This window comes from Rhea pennata, chromosome 10 (genome assembly GCF_028389875.1).
Source record: "Rhea pennata isolate bPtePen1 chromosome 10, bPtePen1.pri, whole genome shotgun sequence".
Taxonomy (NCBI): domain Eukaryota; kingdom Metazoa; phylum Chordata; class Aves; order Rheiformes; family Rheidae; genus Rhea; species Rhea pennata.
Genome location: NC_084672.1, coordinates 7,350,641 through 7,375,614, shown reverse-complemented (window position 1 = coordinate 7,375,614; position 24,974 = coordinate 7,350,641). Strand labels below are relative to the sequence as shown.

Here is a 24,974-nt window from a genome sequence, read left to right as displayed (position 1 = left end):
CCTCACCACGCAGGTCGATTGGCAAAGCTCTGCCCCACAGCATGCGAACAGGCACTGCTCCACTTTGTGCTGCTCAGGCCTGCCCTTGCTTTCTTCAGAAATCCATTTATAAGGCTCCGTAGGGATTTTTTGTTGTTTTTCCATCCTAAATGTGAAGGTACTAAGCATGTTCCTTTTGCTGATTTAACAAGCATTTTGTGTTATCTGTGGTGCTTCTTTCTCTGGATGATTCTCTTGTCCCCTCGCCTTTCTGCCCTGGATAATTGAGAGCTGGCAATGTGCCTGTAGCATTCCTGTTTCAGGGCCAAAATGGAGTGAGAATAAAGAATTCTAAATATAATACCAACACAAATAAGTGATTCACTCAGAATAGCCTCCAGTCACCTCTTTGCTTGGCATTAGACAGGTATGGAAGAGAAGTGAGTCTTTATGAGGGGTAGAAGAGCTGTAAGTCTTGGAGGACATTTGATTGGTGGGTATGATGGTGAGAAGGGCTTCATAGATTTGAAGGAGGGTTTCTACTTCTATAAAGGGACTTTATCTAGCTGTCTATGGCAACTCAGCGTTTTGTAGATTTACTGTCTCTAAATTCTACAAATATCCGTGTCTACCATGAATTTAGCCAAAGTTGAAAAAGATACTTGTGGGGAGCTGGCAGCTGACCCAACTGTGGCGTACATCTGCACTGTCTTCTCCACTCAATAGAAATCCTTCAGCAATATCATGTCTTTATTTGTTCCTTTTTCCTGAAGAACTATGGTAAAGCAAAAAGGATTTAGGGAGCCCTTTTGTCCAAAGCATACATCCACTTGACACAGAAACAAATCCCTATCTGTTTGGTCCCAGGAGAGCAGTACGAAGGCAGACAAAGCAACTTGCAATGAATAATCTGAGCCTAGTATTAACGTTCCATTTTCTCTCTCCTTTCAGGGATCCTGTTTACGATGCTGGTATTTGGACCAGCCTGTGGATTTATCTTGGGCTCCTTCTGTACCAAAATCTATGTGGATGCTGTCTTCATTGACACAAGTAAGGAGAACTGGGTTTGATTTCTAATTGAGTGCATTAATCCCCTTGTATCAGAGGGACAAAAATATTGGTACTTACAACTAGGAAACTGTTTCTTATTCTATCTTGAGTGCCTCTTGCATATATAGGTGTCATTTTTGAGGAGTTTTATGGTTAGGATTCAAACCTTGTCACTTCTGTCCCAGTAAATAACAGGTCTGTAGTGGCTAGAAGCTTTTCACTTCCACGGCTCTTTTGCTGTGAAATGAGTTTGAGAAGGGTCTCAGCCCTGCTCTAAGAGCACACATGAAAATATCACTGTGGCAGGGCACACCACCTAGCATGGACATAGCCTTGCCTGGGAAGCTGTTTCCAAAGCCTGGGATGAAATTTGGAGTGGTGCCTTCCTTGAGGCCTGAGGAGGGGAGCCCCAGGCTCTGTGCCCTACACCATCTACAAATGCCCCTGTCTGGATGGACAGACTGGGCCTTGCAGCACTGTTGCTTTTTTGTAGAGCAGTGCTAATTGTTGCTAATGCTGGCCCTGTGCTTGGGTTAAAGCAAATTGTTGCAAATTGTCTTTTGGTTCCTAAAGAAAAACCCTGCAACTTCTGCATTTATTGTCGCTTGCAATATGTGCGCTTTGCCACGAGAGGGCAATGCATAACAGCCTTTTCTCTCCTGTGACCTCAAGTCCTTTCGTTGTAGGTGGCAAACCTGATGCTTCGTTCTCTTCTCTCAGTTTTTCGGCCACTTTTACTTCAGTTTTCTGATCCCAACAGGCTCTCATGATTTAGGGGTGTTGTCCCCTTTGCAGACGTGCTCCAATTTTATGATATTGTAAATACTCCTTTACAGCATGTGTTTGGATGGAGTTTAACCTTGCAGGACTCGGAGCAGAACTGTGTATGTCCGGAAAAGTGCTACCCCTCTTTCTTGGTCTGGTATACATGTGTGAGCTGAAGAAATCTAAATAATCCCAAATGATCAGAAAATAAGTCTTTTTTCTGATGGCTGAAACTTTTAGTTGTGGCTTGTCACACACCACATGGTCCCATTTCATTCCTTCCTTTAGGAAAGGCATGCCAAAGACTCATTTGGTCCTGTGGGGAGAGTAGCTTGTTTGGGTCCTGTTGCACATGTGACCATTAAGTATAATCTTCCAGAAAATGTGAATGTGTAGAAGAAAATACCTCTTTTCCTAGTAGGTAAAGCTGCAGAACTCCCCACCGCAGGATATGGGCAGTTTACCAATGGGGTCATAAATGGACTTGTCAATGGACAAGTTTATGGAAGAAAAAAAAAATCCAGGTGACATTTAATCTAGCTTAAGAAATCCCTGAGCCACAAATAACATGAAGCAAGGGGAATAATGTCAAGAATATGATGGCCTTGTTATTGTGGACTTTCTGGGTATCTGCAATTGGTCACTCTCAGAGGCAGGATGCTGGCCTCTGAGACATTAGTCTGGTGTGATGCAGCCGTTCTTAATGTAAGATGATTATTCCACATTTTCGGCTCAAAAAGCACCAAATATGGGGCCACTGAGGAGAAGAGTGGAGCATTATCACTGAAAAGCCTGGACAGATTGTGGCTCGGCAGATTATTGGTAGGGTGCACCACTGTCTAGTTGCAGGTCCAGCTGTCTTTGGCAGGGGACCATCATTGTCCTGTGAAGATTGGTGCTCACATAGCTTTCACCTGTTTTTTTATGAGAAAGAGTTTCCATGTTGCAACTGGCTCTGCCTTGCAGTCCTGAACGGGGTGAGTGGGTGAATCCTGTCCTGCTCCCCAACTCAGCCATGAGGTCTAGGGTGCTGGGATATGCTTTGTGCTGCTATCCATCCAGCACTTGTTTTAGGAAGGGAATGTGAGGAAAACCTTTGTTTACGTGGCTTTCCATGTGACTAGGTTCCCAAGAGCCTGAATAGAAAAATGCATTTCTCGAAGGAAGAAATAACACCAAAAGAATTCAATTCCTCCAAAAAACTATTTTTCAAACTATATATATATTTGAGAGCTATGTATTATTTTCCCTAAGGAGAAAGGAGTTTCGTACTGTCTCTGCTTGAGAGACAACTTGATTGCTTCACTTGAGACAGATTTTTCAGAGTGGCTGTAACCAGACAGACATCATGAACAAAGGAGCTTGTTATTCCAGCCACGCAGGCACAGATCTCCCCTAGGAGCCAGCTCCCAGGACCGGGCACCCTCTGCCTGGCTTTGCTGCAGGGCCTGCTCACTTTTAGGCAGAGGGGTTGCTGTTAGGAATACGGTTTCTTCTCTCCTGCTGCTGATTTTTATTTTCCCAAGTTGCCTCCAGTGGCTTCTTTTCCCTTATCTCTGCTGAGTGATGGCCTGCAGGATACTCTTCTTTCTTACTCTGTTTTTCTTCATTCACTGTTGATTTTTCTACCCTCCTGGGGCCCATTTGATGCAGTGAGTAGTTCTTTTCCAATGTTCAGGGCTGTTTCACCCTCCATGCGATCACAGCTGGCCCTCAAGCCCGAGTATCCATCTCATCTTTGCTGAAAAGGACTTACACCTGTGATTTCAAAGCAGGGAAAGCATGGGTCTTGGAGAAAAAAAAAAAAGAATAAGCTGTGTTGGAGATGCAATGTCTGTGTGCTGTTTCTCTTCCATAATCTTTTGTGCTGATTGGATATGTCAGCTGTATGTGCTTGCCTTTCTTTAGGATGTTTCCCAATCTTCCTGCAGTCTCAGTTCTCAGTTGAACACTGGTTTCCTTTGATGGAGCCCTTGTCAGTGTTATCGTCTGGAAAGATCTCTGGAGAGATTCCCTCTCGGAGGGAATACTGCTAATCCCTCAGCCAGTAACCATTTCAGCCAAGGACCATGTCATTGCCAGGAGTTTCTGGGGATGCCAGTGAAGGATTATTTCCTCTGCACGCTTGATGCCCTGGGCTAGTGATGCCCAAAACCTAGGTGTCAGCACAGGGGGACACTGCTTGTAAACAGCAGGTAGAAGGCAGCCTTGCAGAGCTGCCAGAGCTAAAGGCACTCAAGAGAAGCTACGGTTATGGGGTACCTGCGGAAGCTACAGGTGCTGACTACATGGGCTGGCTTGTCTTACGGATCTGCTGCAGTTGGAGGTCTTTGTGGCTGGTGGCTCACAGCAAATGGATGTAAGATGCACTGTGGGTCCCTCACCTTATGTCTAGGAACCCCTCACTTCCAACCAGCCAAGAGTTCCCCAAAAGCTGTCTTCTAGTTTATGAGTTTGTTAACTTTGTTGCCCTCCCCTCCTTTCTGTCAAGCTGCTGACACCTGTGTGCGCCCTCACAGGTAAGCTGGACATCACCCCGGACGACCCTCGGTGGATCGGCGCGTGGTGGGGAGGCTTCCTGCTCTGTGGTGCCTTACTCTTCTTCTCGTCCCTCCCGATGTTTGGGTTCCCGCAGTCCTTGCCCCCGCGGACGGAGCACGCGTTGGAGAGCGAGCAGGCCATGCTCCCTGAACGGGACTACGAGAGGCCCAAGCCGAGCAACGGCGTCCTGCGGCACTCGCTGGACGACGAGAACAGCACATCCTGCTTTCAGCAGTTGCGAGGTGACAAAACTGCATCTTGGTGTTTTCTGTGAGAACTAGCAACAGGTTAACAGCTGGTTGGGTTTATAACTGGTCTCTGATTAGGTCCATCTACCTCCACAAAAAAAAAAAAGAAAAAAAAAAGAAAAAAAAGAAAAAAAAAGAAAAAAAAAAGAAAGAAAGAAAGAAAAACCCACAGTATTCTGAAATTTCTGTTCCTAGCTTCTAATTATCTCTGATATTGTCCTCGTTTTAAAGAGAGACTTTGTTACACTTGAGAGTTAGGGTTTTTTTTTAACTACAAAGATTCAGGAATCCATACTATTCCTGTAGAGTTGATAAAAACGAAGGGGAACACCATTACTGAAGCAATCTGTGAACTTCTCTCTAGTCTACTGTCCTGCTTCCCTCTGCCTCTCAAACTGAGCAAGCCAGCAAGAGCAGTTAAAGGAGATTGGGGGTTTCCTAGCATTGGAGACACAGCACAATCCCAAATATGAACAGTGAGCGCTGGGCACCACTACAGCATTTAAACTGGGATGGGTGAAGAGACAACCTTTGGGAAGAGAAACTCTAGACATCAGCCTAGAATAGCAGCAAAGTCCTTGGCAGGGCAGAAAATGGCTTGTAGCAAATTGGAACAGAAAATGTCACGTGGGATCCTGCAGGGATGTAAATGGACTTGGCTCTAATTGAGGTCGGGTAAAAATCCAGCCTTTTGTGGGAGAGTGTGGGCAGATATCCTTTGCACGCGCTGCTCTAGAGGATCCTGCCTTTGAGAGGGCTCTTCTGTAGTGCCGCTGGTTGCTTCCCACTCTCTGTCATTGTGGCAGAATTGGTTTCATTATGGCCTCATGCATTTTGATAAATGAGGACAAAATCACTTATTCCCTGAGTGGACACCTTAATTGGGAGCTGAATGAGGTGAATGTGGGAAGGAAAAAGAGGATTATTAAAAAAAAAAAAAATCCCCCCAGATGTAAAAATGGCTTGAATAGTTGATGCAGTTGTTCATTAAAAAATGGTAAAAGATGTGAAATTTTGACTTGAGAAAGTTCAAAAGAAGGAAAGATAAAAAGATAATTCTTAGGAAAATTTTTCAGTAAAGTGAATTTATTCATCCTCCTGTCCTTGTTGTAAGGATTTTTCCAGGTTTTGAAAATGGGCTTTTTCTATGGTATGTCCACATGGATAATTCCATGTCTTTCATCGTAGAAGTGTTGAAGCATCTGTTTCTGGCTGTTAAGTTTTTGAAACGGGCGCCAGAAGTTTTTGCTGATCTCTGTATAAGGATTTTGAAGTCTATAACATCTCTCCCTGCTGCACAGAAGGAAGGCACTTCTGCCTGGGGATGGTGCTGAGCAAGCTAGGTTTCTTGCATGCCTTAGAGGAAGGTCACTACAGCTTCTATTACTCATCAAAATACAGAAATTAAACTGCCAAGTCCACATGCTTCGAAAGTACTGATCACACCAGTAAGCACCACAGTCTTCCACACTCACCTCCTCGGTGTAGGTAACCACACTGCAGATCAATTAGGAGCCCAGAAGTCTCTTTAGATCAACAATTACAAATTATAGCATGTCAAATAAGGCAGCAAATGATCTTTTTATTTATGCTTTTGAGGTTACGATGGGTGACTTCATTTTGGTTGCCAGCAGCTGAAAAATATATTTCCATAGGAATGTGTGGCAGGGACTAGTATCTTTAATCCATTTAAGCTGATTTTATAAAGTTTCTTTTGGAGAAAGTCAGCCTGTTTATTCCTTTTTCATAAGATAAAGAGGGTTGGCAATTATACACCAAAGCTAAAAATATATATGCATACGTAGTCATGTTTCCTGTCCTACCTTGGGCTTTGGGGTACATGTGTATTTGTGAAGATGAAGAGCAGAGGAGGTAGCTGCACGTAGGGCTCTGCATGGAAATGCCTGTAGGTATTCGTGCGGCCGTGACTCGCGGACTCCTTTATTGTGTTGTCTCTACTGGTAGGTGTGGGGCAGGTGTGTGCTGGGTGTCCAGTGTGGAGACGCAGTTTTGGCACAGTACCTGGTGTCAGCGGGGCATCCTGGAGGCTAAACAGAAGCTCCTTTTTGGCTATCAGTTGGTTTTAAGGGTGGAGCAAACGGTGTAAGCAGATGGACGTAGCAGGAGGGGAAGAAAGGTGGTGTATTTGGAGACAGATGTTCCCAGCTGTGCCATGACTTTTGGTGAGCAGCAGAGGATGTCTGGGCTTGGGAGGGAGCTCCAGGATGCTGCAGGATTTGCTGAAGGGCTCCGAGGTGCAGGGCTGGCCTGAGATTCACTGCTTCTCTCTGGCCTTGGCACACAGAAGAGCTGCGATTAATACAAAAGCAACCAGCTCAACATGTTAGAAAGGTTTTTACATCTCTGCCAAGGTCTAAACAGGAGGGAGGGCCTGGCTTTCAGGAAGCCGTGGCATCTCTTCTTGAGGGGTGTTTTCATGCCAAGGAAAGAAGCACCCTTAAAGGGAGTTTCATATTTGAAATGAGAGCCCAGCCTTTGAACAGCACGCAGTGAAGAAGTGACCAAAGGCGGTGGAGGCGCCCAGCTGCTCTGCACGGCATCGCTGGTGGGAGGTGGCAGTGCAAGGAATGACGGGGATGGGGGCTGTCCAGCTGCCTGGCTCGTCCCCGTGCACAGACCATTGTCCCACCACAGATCAAGTGGGAAGAGGCACAGGTAGGTAAGCAAGGACATCTGGGAAGCGAAGGATTGAGGGCAGGGAGAGGACAAATAAAAGCTGCTGTTGCCCTTTGCTCTTGGCTGTCTCTAGCCCTCCACATGCCCCAACACAGGTTCTTGAGTATTCTGTCAAAATCATTTTTTTCCCATGAAAATGTCATTTACACTGAATTGAGTGGTCAGTTCCGATGAAATCTAGTTTTGTGAATGCTTCACTGCCTTCTTTCTCTTTAACACCGCCGAAATGTTCTGCTCTAAATGCACTTTTTCTTGAAGTGATTTAAAACAGAAATTCATTTTCTTCTATCTGTCTAGAGAGGGAGATTAAAACACTTAAAAGGATTGAAACTGATATAGGATCCTTCAGGTTTGGAAAGAGAAGCTCATTTGCAAGGAATTAAAAGAAAAATCATTGTGGAATTAGATGAATTTCAAAACTGCAAATTTCCTAGATTTGCAAAGATTTGGAAACCCTTTGTTTTTCACCCAGCTTTGTTTCCAAGAATGCAGATAAGGTGAGATGTGCAGGTGACAGCTGTCTTGTCTTCTGTTTGCTTGCTTCCTTCCTGCTGTGCACACCAATCTGCTGCTTGCGAGAGCGCTGCTCTGAATTTGAGATTTCTCTCCCCAAAAGTGCTTTCTGGGAGTAGACCCTAAGAGCTGGGCCAAAGCCTCCCAGCCGTGGCAGGAGGGTCCCAGGTAATGAAAAGCCACTGTTGCCCAGTGGAATCTCACAGTAACGGGCGTGATTAACACAAGGATGTTTCACTTGAAGGCTCTCGGCAGGCATTGGTGGGAACGTTTTGGGGGCACGGTGTGGGACAAGGAGCCTTGCACACCGCTACAAAGCCAGCCGGGAGTCCCTGAGTTCGTTCTTGCAAGGGAGCGTTCCTGGATGTGCGTTGAATGCCCATGGACGTGATCAGCCACACTTCGAGAGAAACTATACTGCTTGTTTTTTGGCACAGCTATTCAAATAAATCCATTCATGGCATAGGAGTAAGTCTCTGGCCTGGATCTGGAATGCTACCAAGACTTTAACGTCTTTCTGGATTTGGGCCTTGGGTCTCTAGCAATATCTAAAAGGCATGCTGAGGAACCCTAATTGTGGGTATGGGAGAGGCAGGTAATCATAAAAGGCCCAAAGTCTTTTCCATAGTGGCTTGCTGGGCTTCCTTGATCTCAGAAGGGCCATGTTTGAGACAGCTCCTCCTGGGACCTCTGAGTTTCCTTTATCTTGAATTTTGTGAGGACATGGATTTTGTTGGTGGGTTCTTCTTAGCTGTTCTCAAGGCCAGCATGCTTGTTATCACTACTTTGATTAACTCAGAAGGGCCTTTAAGCTGCATGCCTCGGAGCAGCAGCAGAGATCAGGCAGAGCACATCTGTCTCCGGAAAAAAAATGCACCTTGTGCTGAACAGCATTACACAGACAAGGGGGGTTTACATCTCTCTCTGAAGTCAAGCAAAGGCCGTTGCTGGAGGCAGGATGATAGACTAGGAGGACCCACCTTCCATGTGTGACAGATCGTGTGCCCATGTGAGAATGTTACTGTTGCTTCAAGCCACTATTTCTCAAGAAGCCCATATGACATGATTGTCATCCTTACCCTTTGTGATATTAATTTCACCAAGATCTCATAGACTTTGGCATATTAAACTCACCTGAGTTATCTTCAGTGCCCCTTGCCTTACTCCATCTTCCATTTTATATGAGCTGACTCTTTCCATGTGGTATTTTCTTCATGCTGCTGGCACTATTTTCTTTATCCCCTATTCCTCAAGCCAAATGAAGATTTTTGCCTTTTGTTTTCTATTCAGGTCTGAGACTCGCTCCTTACATTGCTGATAGAAAGTAGTACTTTGACTCGACAAATATTTCTCCTTTTCCTCACCACATTGTCCTAGGTGGACCAGGTTGTAAACCTCCCTCTAATTTACTACTTTACTTTCTGTGTTCCTCATCTTTACTGCAAATTGAAAACATGTCTCTGTAGGGTGCTCCAACTGGAAAAAGGGGCCTTGGTGATTGTAATGTGCCTAACAATTCATTTCAAGCACCAACGTGATTATTATAGTTTGTCGTTTCTGGAGAGTAGTTAAACCTCATGTAATGAGGTTGCCAATTATCCCTTGTACTCCCTGATGTTTAGTGACAAATCAAAGCTACTTGGCGTACCTAAGTATATTTGCTTGTAAACCCTACGGCCTGTCACCCACGACTGGCACCGTGGCAGGAGGGAGGGAGGATGCACGATGCCTCCACAACTCAGTTCGCTGGCACTGGGTGTTGTTTACGGGCTAAATGGTATGAAGCTGAGGGCTTAGAGAGGCTGGTGAGAGTCGGAGAGCTGTGGGAGATCCTCTTAGAGCCCTTCTAGCCTGAATTATCCCGTGTCTGATGTGGAAAGTGGGACATCTGAAGTGGTGGGGTTTAAGCACTTCCACAGAGAAAAGAAGCTCAGCTTTCTCGGTCTTCTCAGTATCAACGGCAAAGCAAATCTCTTTTCTGTCGTTATTTCTGTAGTGTGTGGGTGCATGGCGATAAGGATGCTAAATGAGCAGGGATAACAAAGGTGCAGGAGGAACAGTATTTTCCAGTAGAACAGGACCAAAAGAAAGAGAGGGGGGAGGATGAGGAGGGGGATTTAGCTGGAGAGAGATCTCAAAAGCCACGTGCCACCTCCTTCCATTCAATGGGATAGGGTTGTTCTGAGATCAGAGTGATTTCTTTCTCTGCCATGTCTGATTCAGCTAGTGGCTTCTCCCAGAAGACTTTTGAGGCTTTACTCAGCTGCAAAAAACTTTCCTTTTTCCAATTTGGCAAGTGGACTGCTACTATATGTATATATATATACACACACATATGTACATATATGTGTATATATGTATGTATATGTATATCCAAGGTGTGGTTGCAGAGTCCAGCTCACCTTCTGGGCTAGAGAGGACTTTTAAGAACATATCTAAATTCAGACTGAGTCAGCGAGGCAGGGGGTGAAGTTTATCACAGCTTCTCCTGAGATCCAGGGAAGAAGAGATATGCCTAACTGGTGTGTTCCCCAGGGGTTTACTGTCCCCCATCAAGCATTTTCCATTCCCCCTTCATCCCCGGCACCATATGCCAGGCAGCTGAATGCACGTCACTCTATTCTACAGAGAGATTTTTAAACTTCACTGCTGACTTTTCATCTTGTTCCCAGGGGTATTTCACCCCAAGAACTGAGACAGATAAGGCAGCAGCAGGTGTCAAATGATTCATCTTAACTGTTGGCACAAGCAAGATGAAAGGAGTTTCATTTCTATGGGGAGCCTCCTGTCATTTTCCTTAGAAAATGAAAGGGAGTGATCTGGCCTGGCTGATGAGATGGTAGAGGCTGCCAGGCATCTGCCTGCGTTGCGTTTGAACTCTTTGCACTGGCTTTTGTATTATACTCTGCAGCTGGTACAGGGACCTTGCAGTAGAAAGTGGTTAGACCCACAGTGAAGGACAGTATCTGCCCCAGAGAACTTGCACCTAAATAGCCAGGGAGAAAAAGCAGAGGTGAAGGGAAGGGACGTGTAGCCCAGCACTGCTGGGCCAGGCAGTCATAAAGTGCTACCTTTCTTGTACGAGACAGTGCCATAGCTCTGCAAAATCTTTGCTCTCTTTCAGCAAGTATGAAAGATGATTCTGACCTTGGTAATGCATGATGGTTTGGTAGCAGCCTTGCCGACTTCAGAAATAAATTTGCAGGATCTCTCCTGCAAATGAGAGGCAGTCATTGTTATTATTTGATGGATAAAGTTGCAGATAGACCTTTCTGTCTTTGCGTTTGAATTGGCACAAAGCTGCACCTCAAGCAAGCTGTTAATCTTGTACAAATTGAACTCCAGAGGCACAACAGGCAGTAATATCTTAAATATGGCATTCTAAGCTCAGCTCTGCCAAGTCCAACTTTGCTTTCTTCCTCCTTCTCCTGGCAAGAAGGAAAATTCTGTAGGTGGCCACCAAAGAACTGAAAGAGGCAGCATGTGGCTTTTGAGATCAACCTACATCTGAATCCCTCCTCCTCTTCCTCCTCCCTCTGTTTTTTTTTTTTTTGTCTTGTTCTGCTGAACAATACTGTGCTTCATGCACCTTCATTATGCTCAGCAAATCCTCAGAAAGCAAGGATTTTATACAGCATGAAGAAACATTTGTGATATAAAGAGACTAGCAACTGTGGAGTGGTCCTTTCCAAAAAGACAAGATCAATCCCAATTATAACCTCCTCCTTCAATCCCCCACCAAAAAAGAAGAACCAAGGGAACCCAAGCAGAGCCTTGACAAAGAGCTGTGCATTACTTACTGAAGCCAGTGCAATTAGATTTTGCACCAAAAAAAGGCCTAAGGGAAAGCAGAAGCCACACCAGAGAAATCTGTCGTGTGCCAGACCCAAATACATCGGAGGGGGAGGTGGGAAATGGATTTTCAAAATGCAAATGGAGTTCACCAAGGCTTTGCTACACTTCAGAGAGGTAATTTTCAAACTTAATGATTTTCACATTTAATTCAGGGAGAAATTAGTCATCAGGTATTGAGACAAAGCGAGGCACTCTCCTATACTGGGACGCTCTCCTCTTCAAGCTGTGTTATCTCTGCAATAATTAAAATGTTCGCTCAAGTAGAAAATGTGCTATCTGATTCATTAGTCAGATTTCCCTTTGTAAGGTAACTCGTGTTTGCTTATTGGTAATGGAGACAGGCTTGGGCGAGGGCAACTCTGGATGCTAATGATTCGGGAGGGAGATGCAACCGATCACGAAGCTAAAACAAGCATGTGTGTGTCTCTGCACACAGAGAATAGCTCAGCGTTGCCCTGTCCAGCCGCTGGGGTCCATGTGATGGCGTTGCTCCATGCCCTGACGTGTGGGAGAACTCAGGCTGATGTGCTTGTAGGAGTGAGCGTCTTTGTGCTCGGGAGTAGCCGCAGCCCCAGGCTGAATGGGAGCGTTTCAGCTTGCGCCCCTCCGCGCAGCAGAGATGTCCCTCAGCAAGTGAGCTGGTGTTATGCAAGAATAAGAAAGCAGAGCAGATTCAGGCAGCAGGAAAAGGAAAGGCCAAGTGCAGAAGGGGTTAACCTGTGGCTGAAAGCTTGCAAGAATTTGCTTTGCCCTGAGTATGGTACTCATGGCACCTAATGGCTAGCTTGATGTTGACCCTGGGGAGTAGATTGGGAAAGGAAAAGAGAATGCAAGGCTTTGATTGTCCTCTCTGGGGGGTGGGGGGGACAAAAGCTGAAAGCTTTTAGCTCAAAGGCAATATTGGAAAACGCCAATTCTTCAAAATTTAGAAAACATCTGTGGAATCTAAATGTAAGAACATGTGACTACTTTTTGCATCCTCCTAGTAGCTGAATTTTTGTATGGCACTTTGGGGCCTGTTTCCCTTTGTTCTGATGTTGCCAGATTTCCATCGACTTGTTTATGCAGAATGGAAAATTAGTCCAGATATCTTGAGTTTGTCCTGAGGGAAAGCTGCCAGGCTTCTCCAATGCCTCAAGAGGAGCCTGCACAAAAACCCCATCTCCCTTCCTCCTCTCTTCTAGTGATCCCCAAAGTAACCAAGCACTTGCTCTCTAACCCCGTCTTCACCTGCATCATCCTGGCGGCATGCATGGAGATCGCCGTGGTGGCTGGTTTCGCCGCTTTCCTGGGGAAGTACCTGGAGCAGCAGTTCAACCTCACCACTTCGTCCGCAAACCAACTCCTGGGTGAGTAACTGCGGGAGGCTGCCGAGCGCAACTCCTGGCCCTGCTGTGCCAGCTCTCATCTGAGGTGCTTCATTTGAGTTGGGAAACCCGGTTTCTCCTGCGAGTTCCTCCTTTCTTCTTGGATTGGAAATGGTGGGACTACAAGCAGTTCAGATAGCTGAGCTAATGCATTTTGATCATCTTTCAAATGCCCCTTCTCTGTGACCACACCATTTTGTTGTGGTTTCCCAGGCACTCTGTATTTTTCAAATTTCCGTTTTGTCAGGGCACTGATGCACAAGCAGGATCTTTTATTTTCTCCTGCTGCTCATTCCCAGGGAGGTCCGGCAATTTGTTTAGGACAACCATTTTTGGGCAGCATCCAGTTAAAATATCTAGATATTGATGTTGGATGATCTGCAACCACAGCTTGCCAGATGGGCAGCTGGCAGTGACCTATCATAAACTGGGAAATCATAAAATGGGTGGATTTTAATATCAAAGAGCTTGCAAGCTACTCTCCTGATGGTTATTTATTTTCCCATTGAACTCATTGGTACTTTCTGATTTTGGCCTAGCTTTCCAAAGGAAGTAAAACCCCTGCAGTCAATCTCCGCTCCCCTAATACACAGGAACTTACTAGTAAATTTTAATGGAATTTGACAGGGGGCAGAGGTCTCAAAGATATTAGGTTCTTACATGTTTCCTGAAGATTTAAAACTTAGCAAAGGAAAGCAATTTCACCATTGACCCACTGGAAGAAAGCAAGCCACTGCATGGTTTGGCAGTGGATGCCTGGCCAGTCAGCAAGGAGGCATTTCTTATGGAACAACTTATTTAATTTAAATAACGTTGTTGCCAAATTTACCAGATGCCATTTGTCCAGGAACGCTGGGATTTGGATGCACTTCTGAGCTTAGCTTGGGTAGGTGAGCTTTGGGGTGTAACAGCAAAAGGACAAAAGTGGACGCAAGCAAGTTTAGTGTCATAATGCCTTCCTGAGCATGGAAGATGAGTCACTTTTGGCAGTGATTGTTGCATCTCACAGTTTAAGAAGATTCTAAAAGGAAAGCTTAATTTTTTTCAAATGCAACTATTGCCTGATCTCTGAAGATCAGACTGCTTTTAGGTATCTCAAGCAGGGCTTGTCTAAAGCCTCTCATGAAATTCTGGACAGTTTATTTGGCTGCCAACTGTCCTTCCTTAGGAAGCAACAGAGATTTCATTGCGTAGGTTAGGAGGGGCTAACATCAACAATTCTGGCAACCCTCTCTAACATGGAGAACTGGAGGAAGATCCTAGTTCCTTTGTGCAAGGCCACAAGTCCATTTGTATCTATTCTCTATTGGGCCACACCAGCTAAAATGAGACTGGAGAAAGCAGCACAGGTTCAATTTTGCAGGGCCTGAGGCAGGAAGAGTAGACTAGTCTGCCGTCCTGGAGAAGCTCTAATGCTGCCATTGCTGAGCATTAACAGCGTTTGTGGCAGGCAGTCTGGCTTGATGGCATCTTAAGAACGCCACACTCAAATGAATGAATATTGGCCTGGTGCTACTCCAAAGTCTGATCATTATGAGGTTTCCCCACAGTAACACATTGATTTGTCTACTGGGAAGAAAAGGCCTTACCAGTGTGAGTCACTCAGCCTCCTTCTCACATGCTCCTAACCAATTCTTCCTCTTGCAGGGATGACAGCAATCCCATGTGCATGTTTGGGCATTTTCCTGGGTGGCCTCTTGGTGAAGAAGCTCAGCCTATCTGCTCTGGGAGCCATCAGGATGGCTATGTTGGTGAACCTGGTGTCCACAGCTTGCTACGTGTCTTTCCTGTTCCTCGGCTGTGACACTGGGCCTGTGGCAGGAGTTACTGTTCCCTATGGAAACAAGTGAGTCCCACGAAACTTTTGGGTGCCTCCCTCCATGCAGCTGGCAGGTAGTGGGTAAATCTCTCTCAACCTTGCCAACAAAATGTCACGTTGTTGTCCCTGTGTCAGCAGCCTTCAGAGAACTCTGGCCCATGGGCAATCAAACAGAACAAGCAGTATGCTGAGGGCAACTTTGTATCGTGCTGTGATTTGGAGGGCTTTTCATGCCACTCCTCCCTGCAGGAATCGAGTGCCTGCAGCTAACACAGTTTGACTAAAATCAACCAAACTGACTGGAAAGGTGCAAGACCTGATTCTGATCCTGAGGCTGTCTGTGTAGCGTTGGGTCCACTACACCATCTGTTTTCTCCTGGGAGCAAGGGGCAGTCACTGCTTTGCATGTTGAGGTGCCTGACTGGAATTTCTTGAACCAAGTTCTAGGCATGTGGAAATTCGGATATAGTGAGGAGGCACGCATGGCTCCAGGCACATTTTGATGGGGAAATGAGGCACCCAATACCCTGTAGAGTTGACTCTGAGAGAGATATTCTGTATTTTATTTTCTGCTGCTCTTCAGTATGCAGTGGTGACTCTTTTAAAGACAAAGACTTCGGGCTTTCTGCTGCTCGCTGTTACAGCTTTAGAAAAACACAGTGACCTCTCCTGGCACGTCCTTGGGTTTCACAGGGGAGACGAGGCAGTCCAAGGCTCTCTTTAGAGCTCCCATTGCGCAGGGATAGTGGCCAACTATTCCCGTCCCAGGAAGGACTGGAGTTCTTGACGCCGGGACCCACATAGCCTGCTTGCTGCTTGTCGTTTATTTGTTTGCCTTAATCCCCTTCAAAGCCCTCTTTTTGTGGCACTGATATCATTACACTGACCATTAATTTCTGTTTCTCCTGCAGCTCAACTCCGACCTCACCTCTAGACCCGTATGCCCCCTGCAATAACAACTGTGAATGCCAAACCGATTCCTTCACTCCCGTCTGTGGGGCAGACGGGGTCACCTACTTATCTGCCTGCTTTGCCGGCTGCAGCAGCACGGTGAGTGTGCGTCTCTCAGCATCTCTTGCCTGTAGGGATGATTTTGTGAGAGTGAGTGAGTGAGGTTAGCGCGTACGCAGTGGAGTAGTTAATTTACAGCTGGCAGCGGCTACACTCCCTAGAGCTAACCTCACGCCTCGGATGGTGCTGAGCCACGGTCATTTTTCACTCCGTTATTGAAATGCCCTGTGACTCTGGCTACGCTCTGCTGGGGTCACCCACAAACCAGGCTGGATCTCCTCCTCCTCCAGGCTCTCTCTTCCTTGCTTTGCTCAAAGGTGGTAGCAAGAACAGCTGTCAAAAGGAGACCTGAGAATCCATCCAAAATAAGAGCCTCTGTGTTTTTCAGTTCTCCATAAATAAGAGTTTATTTCCTTTCAAAAACCCTTAAAGACAAGACGACCTCTGGGTGAAGAAGACGTGGAATTCTTAGCAATGCCTTACAAGCCTGCTTTTCCAACAGCAGCAAATTCAACTATCATAACTCCCAACCTTGCGTATTACAGTTTACACCTGCAGGAAACTTGTGGTTGTATTTCGTAACGTATTTCATTCAACTTGTATTTTTTGCGTGCCCAAAGAAAAGCTTTTTCCTGCATGCAGCGGGGTGTGCATAAGCACGTGGGAGGAGAAAGACGAAACTCTACGTGTAGAACTGGGTCCACTTTTTTGTTTGTTGAATGAACTTACCATATCTGCAGAAAAAGAATATTTTTATATCATACTCATTTTACAGTATCTTTCATAGCACAACCAGATATTTTTAAAAGCCAAACAAACTATTTTAGTCAGCAGCAATGTTGGTATTATATCAGGAAATCTAATCTCCTGAAGCCAAAGCAGAGTAAATCACATTTTAATTAATGAATACACCATCAATCTCTTTGGCCAAAGTTAATTAATTTTTTGTGGTGATACGAGCATTTTATTGCATGAATTTGAAGTGTTTTAATTAAACAAAGGAAAAATAGTGCTGTAAATTGTATGAGAATTGCTAGGATTGCTGCTTTCCTTTGAAAACAGGGTCCACAAGGCTGAGAAGGGAATCGAGCAGCAAGTCGTACAGCAGATATATAAATTGTACACAGTTGTTCATGTGAAAACAGCTGGAGGAGCGTTAATTAAAATAGTTAGATGTCTGTCACCTTTTTTCCTGCCTATTGTGTATCTGAACAAAAAGGAATGATAATTTATACCTTTACAGTCCAGAGTTTGGGTAACTGTCATTAAATGAAAATGTAAAGATATACAGTGCAGATATAAAATAATTGAACTGAGGAGCAAAAATATCAGTGTCAAAACAACACTAAATATTTTAGCTTTAATTTTCAAAAATAATAGCATGAATGAATTGTCCAGTTATTAACAGTGTGTATTTTGCCAATTATATAAACTTCTGTTTTAAAAAATATATACAGTTATAGCTACAGTTACCCTGAGACTGAATTATTGGGATCTGACAGGTTGATATATAAGCATTTTGTTCTTAGGATGTGTTTGACCACTGAATCCTTATTCTGATGATTTAATGTTTCCATTTTGCTTTACTATAATTTGTCTCCTTGGCCACCATGCTATTTTTTGAGAAAATACGTGAAAATTTAGCCCCTCTGTTTCAAAGACAAGTTCAGTTCTTTCTGTTGAGTTTTTGAATTTAGCCCTGAAATAAAGGCTATTTTCCCTAATTTGCACCAGGAAAAATAATGCAGTTACCTTGAACGTAATGATTGGTGCTAATTAACTTGTGAATTGTATCTCTGTACTGAATATTGTCAAGCAAAAAATATACAACACAGATGATTAGATGAGATGCAGACTTTTAATCATTGCGAACTCCAGAATGAAAGCCTTGATTTTGTTGTAGGAAGGGGAATACGAACAAGTAATGAGCCTGATCTCCATGATTTACTGAGCCATATTGCACTTCTCTTTCTAGGTAACATCCTAGCTCCACTGAAGTCACAGGCAAAATACTATTTTTAAAACATCCAACTGCCACTGCATTTGCCACATACACAAGGAAGAATGACCCTTTTCTACCATGGGAAGTGATATTTTTAACATTTGCAGAGTATCGTTGACCTTTCAGGTTTTCATGTGAATAAAACAGTGTTTTGTTTTACAACTTCTGCCTTTCAGAATTCAATAAATTATAAAGTTAAACCCAGCCTAAAGTTAAGCTTGTCCCACTTGTACAGGGCACGCAGAATAGTTTCTCACCAGTTTACCAAGACCTTAGCAGGAATAAAACCCGTGCGGTTCATGTCCGGAGCGTAGGAATGACTGCCTCACTGTGCGATTTGGGGCAAACTTCTCACTCCTTTCCAAGAGCGCGGTAATGGAAATTCAGCTGCTGCCTGCCTGCACGCGCCGCAAGAGCAATCCTCCAAGCAAAACCTCTACTCTTCCTTCCCCTCTCTCTTACTCGCTTTTTCTTATTTTGCCTTTCCATCATCATCTTGGGGTTCTTTTTGTTGTTTTGTTTTGTTTCTTTGCAGTAACATTTTGAAAACAAATTAATGAAGCAATAGTATCCTCTGGAAAGGGCATTATCAAGAATTATGGACTAGTTTGGCCATGCAATGGCCCTGAGGCAAAGCCAAACTGCCAAACCAGGCTTTAAACCCATAATCCAGGTAATGACCTGTCTAGAGGGTCTTGTGGATGTTATATGCTTGTGATGAGCCGAGGGTTGCGTTTTACTGGGACATAAAATTCTCTGAATGCTTTATTTAACTTTACTGCATTGGATGTTTCTGACCACTCCCTTCCGCTTTTCCTCTGTGGTCGATTTCTAACAACGTAGTTCAGTTAGATTTTTCTTTTTCATGCAAACACGTTTGTTCTCTGTTATTGAGCCGGTTGCATAGGTGCACCTATCCAAAAAGTAGGAGTATCAGCGTTGACAGGCAGACCTCTGGCACACTGATCTCAGGAAATTTTTCTGTAACCATTCCTCTCCTGTAAGTGACCCTGGCACATGAAGCCTCTGACTGTACATCTTGTCTGTTTTATGCCACTGCTTTTCTCAGTTTCCCTTTTGGCTGGAGGCAGGTGAATTCCAACCTGACCTTATAGTGCCGGTGTCTCAGGGCTTTGCACTGAAGGCAGATAGTTCCTGCCAGGGTTGAAAACACGGATAACTTGTGTGCATTTTTACCCCAAACTCCGGCTGCTGCCGAAGATGCAAATTCTGCACCTGTGCAGCTTCCTGCACACACAGAAAATCATGGTGTCAGTGTGCAAGCTGCTGGGCACAGGGAAGATGGTGATACATGTGCAGTCGTGTGGTGCCAGAGTTAGAGGGGGTTTTCAGGGGCTCGATAGCAATTTGGCATGGGTAGCAAAATGTTGCCGCTCCACGAGACGAAGGTAAAAGTCTGTCTTTGTCTCCTCGTTTGATGCCTGTGAGTTGTATCACATGTGTCAGTAACAAAAGATCAAAGATCTTCCAGGTAAGAACGAGGCAGAGCACTAGCAAGCAGATGTAGCTGGTACAAACTACTTGCTCTGCCTTGGGGTAACACCTCTGTGCAAAATGATTAAAAAAGAGGAACGGGGGAAAGCAATGGTTGGGGCCATAGAGTTGGGCTTACTGGGAACACAAGATAAGCCAGCAGCTGCGGAGAAGTGGTGTGATGCTATTGCCAGGGAGCTTCTGGGAAGGATCCTGACACTGCCACTTCGACCCGATAGGCTGACATTCCCAAAGCACGTAGCAGATCTTCATGACCTGTGCGTAGGGTTTCACTGCTTCAGGGTTTGTTACACCAGATGTAAAATCACACCAGGGCGGCTGAATCTACCCCACCACTGCCAGAAATGTTCCCGCTCCCCCCACAACTGCTTGCTTGGGAACAAGCACCCAATCCTGCATGTTCGCCGTGATGGCCCACGCAGTAAGCCGTTGCCATAACAAGCCTACGCCTGCAGAGGGTAGGAAAATTGCCCAAGGACATTTCAGTACACGTATGTACTTTCAGGGACTAAGATGAGGCTTGCTCTGCTGCGTTGTGTTTTGGCTGGATGCTCACTGGGCGCTGCAGTGACAGCCAGGAATTACAAGTTACTGCCCTGTTGTCCCTGTGCAAAGGCCACTGCAGTGGTGCTAATTGTCACCATTGCAAAGCTTTCAGGTGGCAGCTTCTGACTCACAGCACAGGAATTTGTTAGGTTAATTATTGCTTGCATATGAAAAGGCATCTGCGCATCTACTCCAGCGTTCCTGGAGTTCTGCACTGCGGTCTCTTTTGCCCTCTGTGCAGTTTTTTGGAAGGAAATCGTTTGACTCCTATGCAGTAGAAAGAGAATGGTGTCAGAAAGGCTGGAGTGGTGTCCCCATGGAGCCTTATCTTTGGAGGCAGTGAACCAGAAAGTGTGCTATTGTATGATTCTGAGGGAACCCCAGCAAAAAAGCAAAGGAATTTCTACTTGAATGTAGAGGGGAAGGGAGGAGATTTAGCTATTTTTTAATATATTTTATTTTATGGCATTACTTCTCTTACAAACATGTGACCTGCAAACCCTGCAGCCTGATGCAGACAAGCCATGAATCATTTATGATCGTTTCCTTCTGTATTCATTAAGGGATTTCTTGGTAGCATTGTGTGCCTTAATTGTGTTGACATCCCCCACTCAGAAATTCGAGAGGATGAGTTGGAAAATAAGAAAAAAACCCTAAATCTGTGACTGCCAAACAAAGTTTCTTTTGACATCTTGCTCTTGTTGGGGAGATCAAAGAAAAATATGATCGTTTCTTCTTCCTTCTGATCACATATTGATAAAATATTTCTTGCCTGGCTTCAGCTTTTAGCTCTACACAGTTCCCACTAAACCAAATGGCATTTATTAGTCCTGTAGTGCACTTAAGTCCGGTATTGTCTCTACCACTAAGCCTTGGTGTCCAGCTCTTGGGCTAAGGCACATGTCACGGTATTCTCCTTCCCAGGATTCAAGGTGCTGGAATAAGGCAGTGAATCGGTGGCCAAGGACAAGGCTGCAGATTTACCTCTTTTTAATGGGCTTCAATTTAATTATAACAACCAAGAAGACAGAGGTAAATAAGAAAGTAATTAGGACCATAATTTGGGGATCTTTCGTGTAGCAGGAACACAGATCGTTTCTTTATTCTTCTCAAAAGGAGCATAACTTGTTAGTAATTTTGTTGCAGTGACATTTATGGGAGAGACTTGAAAAGAGCAGAAGAAAAGAAACAAGCCAAAGGAGAGCTTTCCCTTGCTGATAGCACATATCAGAGCTGACGTGTTTTTGAAATCCTTTCCAAAACCCCTCAAATAAGCACTTCATTAATTAATAGACCATTAGAGAATTCAGAGTTGCTGGTTGGTGAATCGTCAGTGCAGAGGGCTGGTGTTGGGGACCATGGGTCTTGTATTCTCTGAACTTCTGTGCTCTTTTGCAGAATCTCAGCAGCTGCTCATGCCTCAGCTCACTCCCAGCTGAAAATGCTACAGTCGTTCCTGGAAAATGCCCCAGCCCTGGCTGCGAAGAGGCCTTCCTTACATTCCTCTGTGTGATGTGCGTTTGCAGCATGATTGGGGCCATGGCGCAGACGCCATCAGTTATCATACTCATCAGGTAAGGGTGATGGCAGGTGGTTGCAGGCTGGTGGAAAGGCTCATTACTGGCGGTACAAGTGAGGCCAGGATGCTGTACAAGGTGTGAGGTGCTGATTGGAGCTGTGGAGAGCCGGGACCTTGCACAGCTCCCGGCTCCAGCATATTTGGCTGCACTGGCTGTCCCCAGATAGTTAACTTTGTCTTGGGTGGAAGCTCCGTCTTTTAGAAAATCAGGCCTTGTACTAAAAACTTGGTGGAGACACCTTGAAAGAACTGCTTGTATCTTCCAAAGAGTCTGAACCTCCTCAGCAAATAAGCATCTATGGCTGTCTTGGGTCAATACACCAATGGCTAGATGTTTAACTTAGGCCTAGCCCAAAAAAACAGAGGGAACTTGAAGGTATGAAGGACATCTCTGAGCTGAGCCAAAATGAATAGGTGGACAAAAGTATTTTATTCAAATGAGTGACCTTGTGTTATTTCCAGACACATGGAAAACTTCACCCTATGAAATATGTAAATATCTAAGCCCAGGTTTATGCAGAATTACTTATCTGTCCAGGCTGTCACTTACTGAGAATAATAACCAGAGGCACAAATAACAGATCCATTCTGCAGCCTGGAAAATTCCAACAAAATTCAATCAATAAGGCCTGTATTAGAAACACTCTTGAGTGGGTCTTGGACAGAACAGCTCTATGAAGGCATGTCTCCCTGCAGGACAAAAAATGAAATATTCAACCTACTAGTTCATTTCTCTCTTTGCATCTACGGTTGCTAAAGGGAAATCAAATTTCTAATGTTAAATATTGTGGCAAATGTAATTTGAGATTTGAAGGGTTCTTTGTGCAAGGAAATTACCAGCACCTGTAGGATCCAGAATGGACTCATCTTAGTATGTGACTTCAAATGAGATTAGCTAGTCACCAGCTAGAAAGGAGAACACAGGGAGTGAAAGAAGAGAAGGAGCATTACAAACACTCAACTCACAGCTGTTGGAAATAAACAATTCCTACATCCAAACTGATAACTATCCTTCCCTTAGAATCACAGATAACAATTAAAACACACAGGGAAGGGCTGTTTGCCATGTATCACCTCATATTCTCCAAACAACCACTGTCTTGGATAAAGCATTTCTGAAAGCAAGTGTAGGCATATGAGTGTGCGCTGGCAGTGAAAAGGGACATCGTCATCCCTCACACAGAGGTTGAAATGAGCCAAGTAGTGATGCTCAGCACGGAGGTGCCTTCCCCTCGCCTGGCCAGCAAGAGTAACACCAGGGCTGGTAGCTTTTCTGCATGCTGGTGTGCAGTTGAGACAGCAGAAGCAGCTCAGGTTTTGCACTGAAACCACTTTTGTCAGATGTAACTGATTACCTAGTGGTGATGCTGCAAAAAGGATGGGCTGGTAGAGCTGCAGTGGAGAGTAGAATTCAAGAGGTTTGACCCTCTCCTGCCCTAAGGCAATACCTCTTTCTGGTATTGTTCATCCAGCATCCAAAATGAAGTAGTTTTCTGTCATGTGGGCAGAAACCAATGCATGTCCATACCCTGAACGTTTTGAACATTCATTGTGAAATTCATTTGCCCCCGCTTCAGTGTCTACAATTAAATATCTTGTCTATGAGCATCGTTTGTTCACTGCTGCAGTTAGTGAGAAAAGGGGATGTCACCAGGTGGCAACTTTACCCTAATGTATGGGAATTCATCTTAAATAAAAATGGATGAATAGACACTACCACTGATTGAAAACCCACCGTGAAAGCTTCACGTGATAATCTATTTTTTCCATTAAAAAAAACTTTAATATTCCTTCTGATTTCTTCACTTCCCACCCTACTGTAGGATCTGATTTGAGCCAAACCCTTAACCATTGGAACATTTTTCCAAGTGTAGATATTTCATAGTATGAAGTCTTTCTATAGAGCATGGGGGTCTACCTGAAAACCTTGTTGTAATTCAGCCAGAAGTCACAGGCTTCATGCAGGAATCATGGTATGATATTATATGACCCCTGTAGTGTGTGAGATTAAGCTGGATGGCGTAAATGAGTCCTCTTAACTTAAAAATGATTATTTTCTTTGGCAGTTTTATTAATACTGTCCGATTCCCCTCCAGTGTTCTTATACCATGGAGCACCACTTCCTTCATGGGTGTCACCTGTATTGCTGACTACAGCACCCCTGTAAAGACATAATGGAAGAAGCAGCTGATGCCTTTAGGTTTCTCTGTGTGCTGAACCCGGTCATACAGGGATCACTATTCTGCTTTCCCAGCCTTTATATACTGTGGGACAGAGAATAAGACTTCAGAGCAAAGTAATGATTTCTGAAATGCCAAAGGCTTTACAGACCCTATCCCAAGAGGCTGGCTTTAGCCAATAGCATCCTTGAGCTAAGTACATCAGAAAGCTGTGAGTGATTTTTTAAAGCACCTTTGAAGATTAATGATAATGAGATAGAATGGGTTCTATTTGTAGCAAAAGGCGATGTGACCGTTGCCTTTCCCGTATAAAACAGATTCAGATGTTACTGTGTCTCATGAAACTGGTCTTCACGAACACATCCTCACTAGGAGGCTTGATTTAATAGGCTGACGGAACTTTTTAGTCCACCGTCCTCCTTTCCCTCTCTTATTCCCGTTAGTCTGAGACGTCTCACAACACAAAGATTTCTCTCCCATCAAATCACAACATCTGGAGCCTAGTAGGTATTGTAGGGAATTTGTAAATGATGATTTACCAGGTTGGGAATTTCATCTTTCCCCTTCCAATGACAAGATTAACTGCTGTTATTAATGACTTAGCTAAAATCCTGAACCTATCACATGGCCAGAGTTGCAATTACTTTTGGGTCTATAGGCAGTTCAGCCGAAGGGAGAAGAAAAACCCCATGAATGACTTTTTGAAGAGGTGGTGGTGGCATCCCAGCTGACAGCGAAGAATCACCAAGGGGGTGTTAATCAAAGCAGAGCACTGAGAGTCGATTTCACTCTTTACCTCTCTCCCCCTACAGAACCGTGAGCCCCGAACTCAAGTCTTATGCTTTGGGGGTGCTTTTCCTGCTTCTCCGTTTGCTAGGTAGGTGCAAAAATCTCTTGTCCTTCCCTCCCACCCTTTCCTCCGCCACAGAGAACTGTATTTTTAGTGTGTGTCTACCTGTGACATGGATTTCTACTTTGTGCAAACCTACTCTACCTTCTGTCAGATGCTCTAGCTGTTATGAGTGGGGTCTGATGCAACAGCATCTGAGACCTCTCTCTGAAGAGTATCATGTCAAGGCTTCCAGAGAAAAAGGCAGGCATGTGCTTTTCCTGGCATTTGAATTGTGCTAATGGAAAAAAAAAAAAAAGAGCTGCTGCTCGAGAAGTGACCATTTGTGCCACACAACCAGTTACTCTCCTATAGTTGTTATTAACGTGTCAGCAGTTTGCAAAATTACTCCTTTATTGTTTATTGCTAAAGTAGAGCAATACATATTTTCACTCTCATTTGAGGGATAGGACCTATG

The 24,974-nt window shown here is 44.6% G+C and overlaps 1 protein-coding gene across 2 annotated transcripts in view; it reads left to right on the top strand.

Moving 5' to 3' along the window:
* SLCO3A1 (solute carrier organic anion transporter family member 3A1) overlaps positions 1-24,974 on the top strand; it is a 153,141-nt gene that overhangs the window by 114,005 nt on the left and 14,162 nt on the right. The window contains exons 3-9 of one of the 2 annotated variants that reach the window (XM_062583304.1): positions 931-1,029; positions 4,314-4,577; positions 12,833-12,997; positions 14,663-14,861; positions 15,746-15,884; positions 21,307-21,482; positions 24,480-24,544. In XM_062583304.1, coding sequence (XP_062439288.1) covers positions 931-1,029; positions 4,314-4,577; positions 12,833-12,997; positions 14,663-14,861; positions 15,746-15,884; positions 21,307-21,482; positions 24,480-24,544 — 1,107 coding nt within the window. The remainder of the gene's footprint in view (positions 1-930; positions 1,030-4,313; positions 4,578-12,832; positions 12,998-14,662; positions 14,862-15,745; positions 15,885-21,306; positions 21,483-24,479; positions 24,545-24,974) is intronic. The other variant, XM_062583305.1, reaches the window with a different exon arrangement.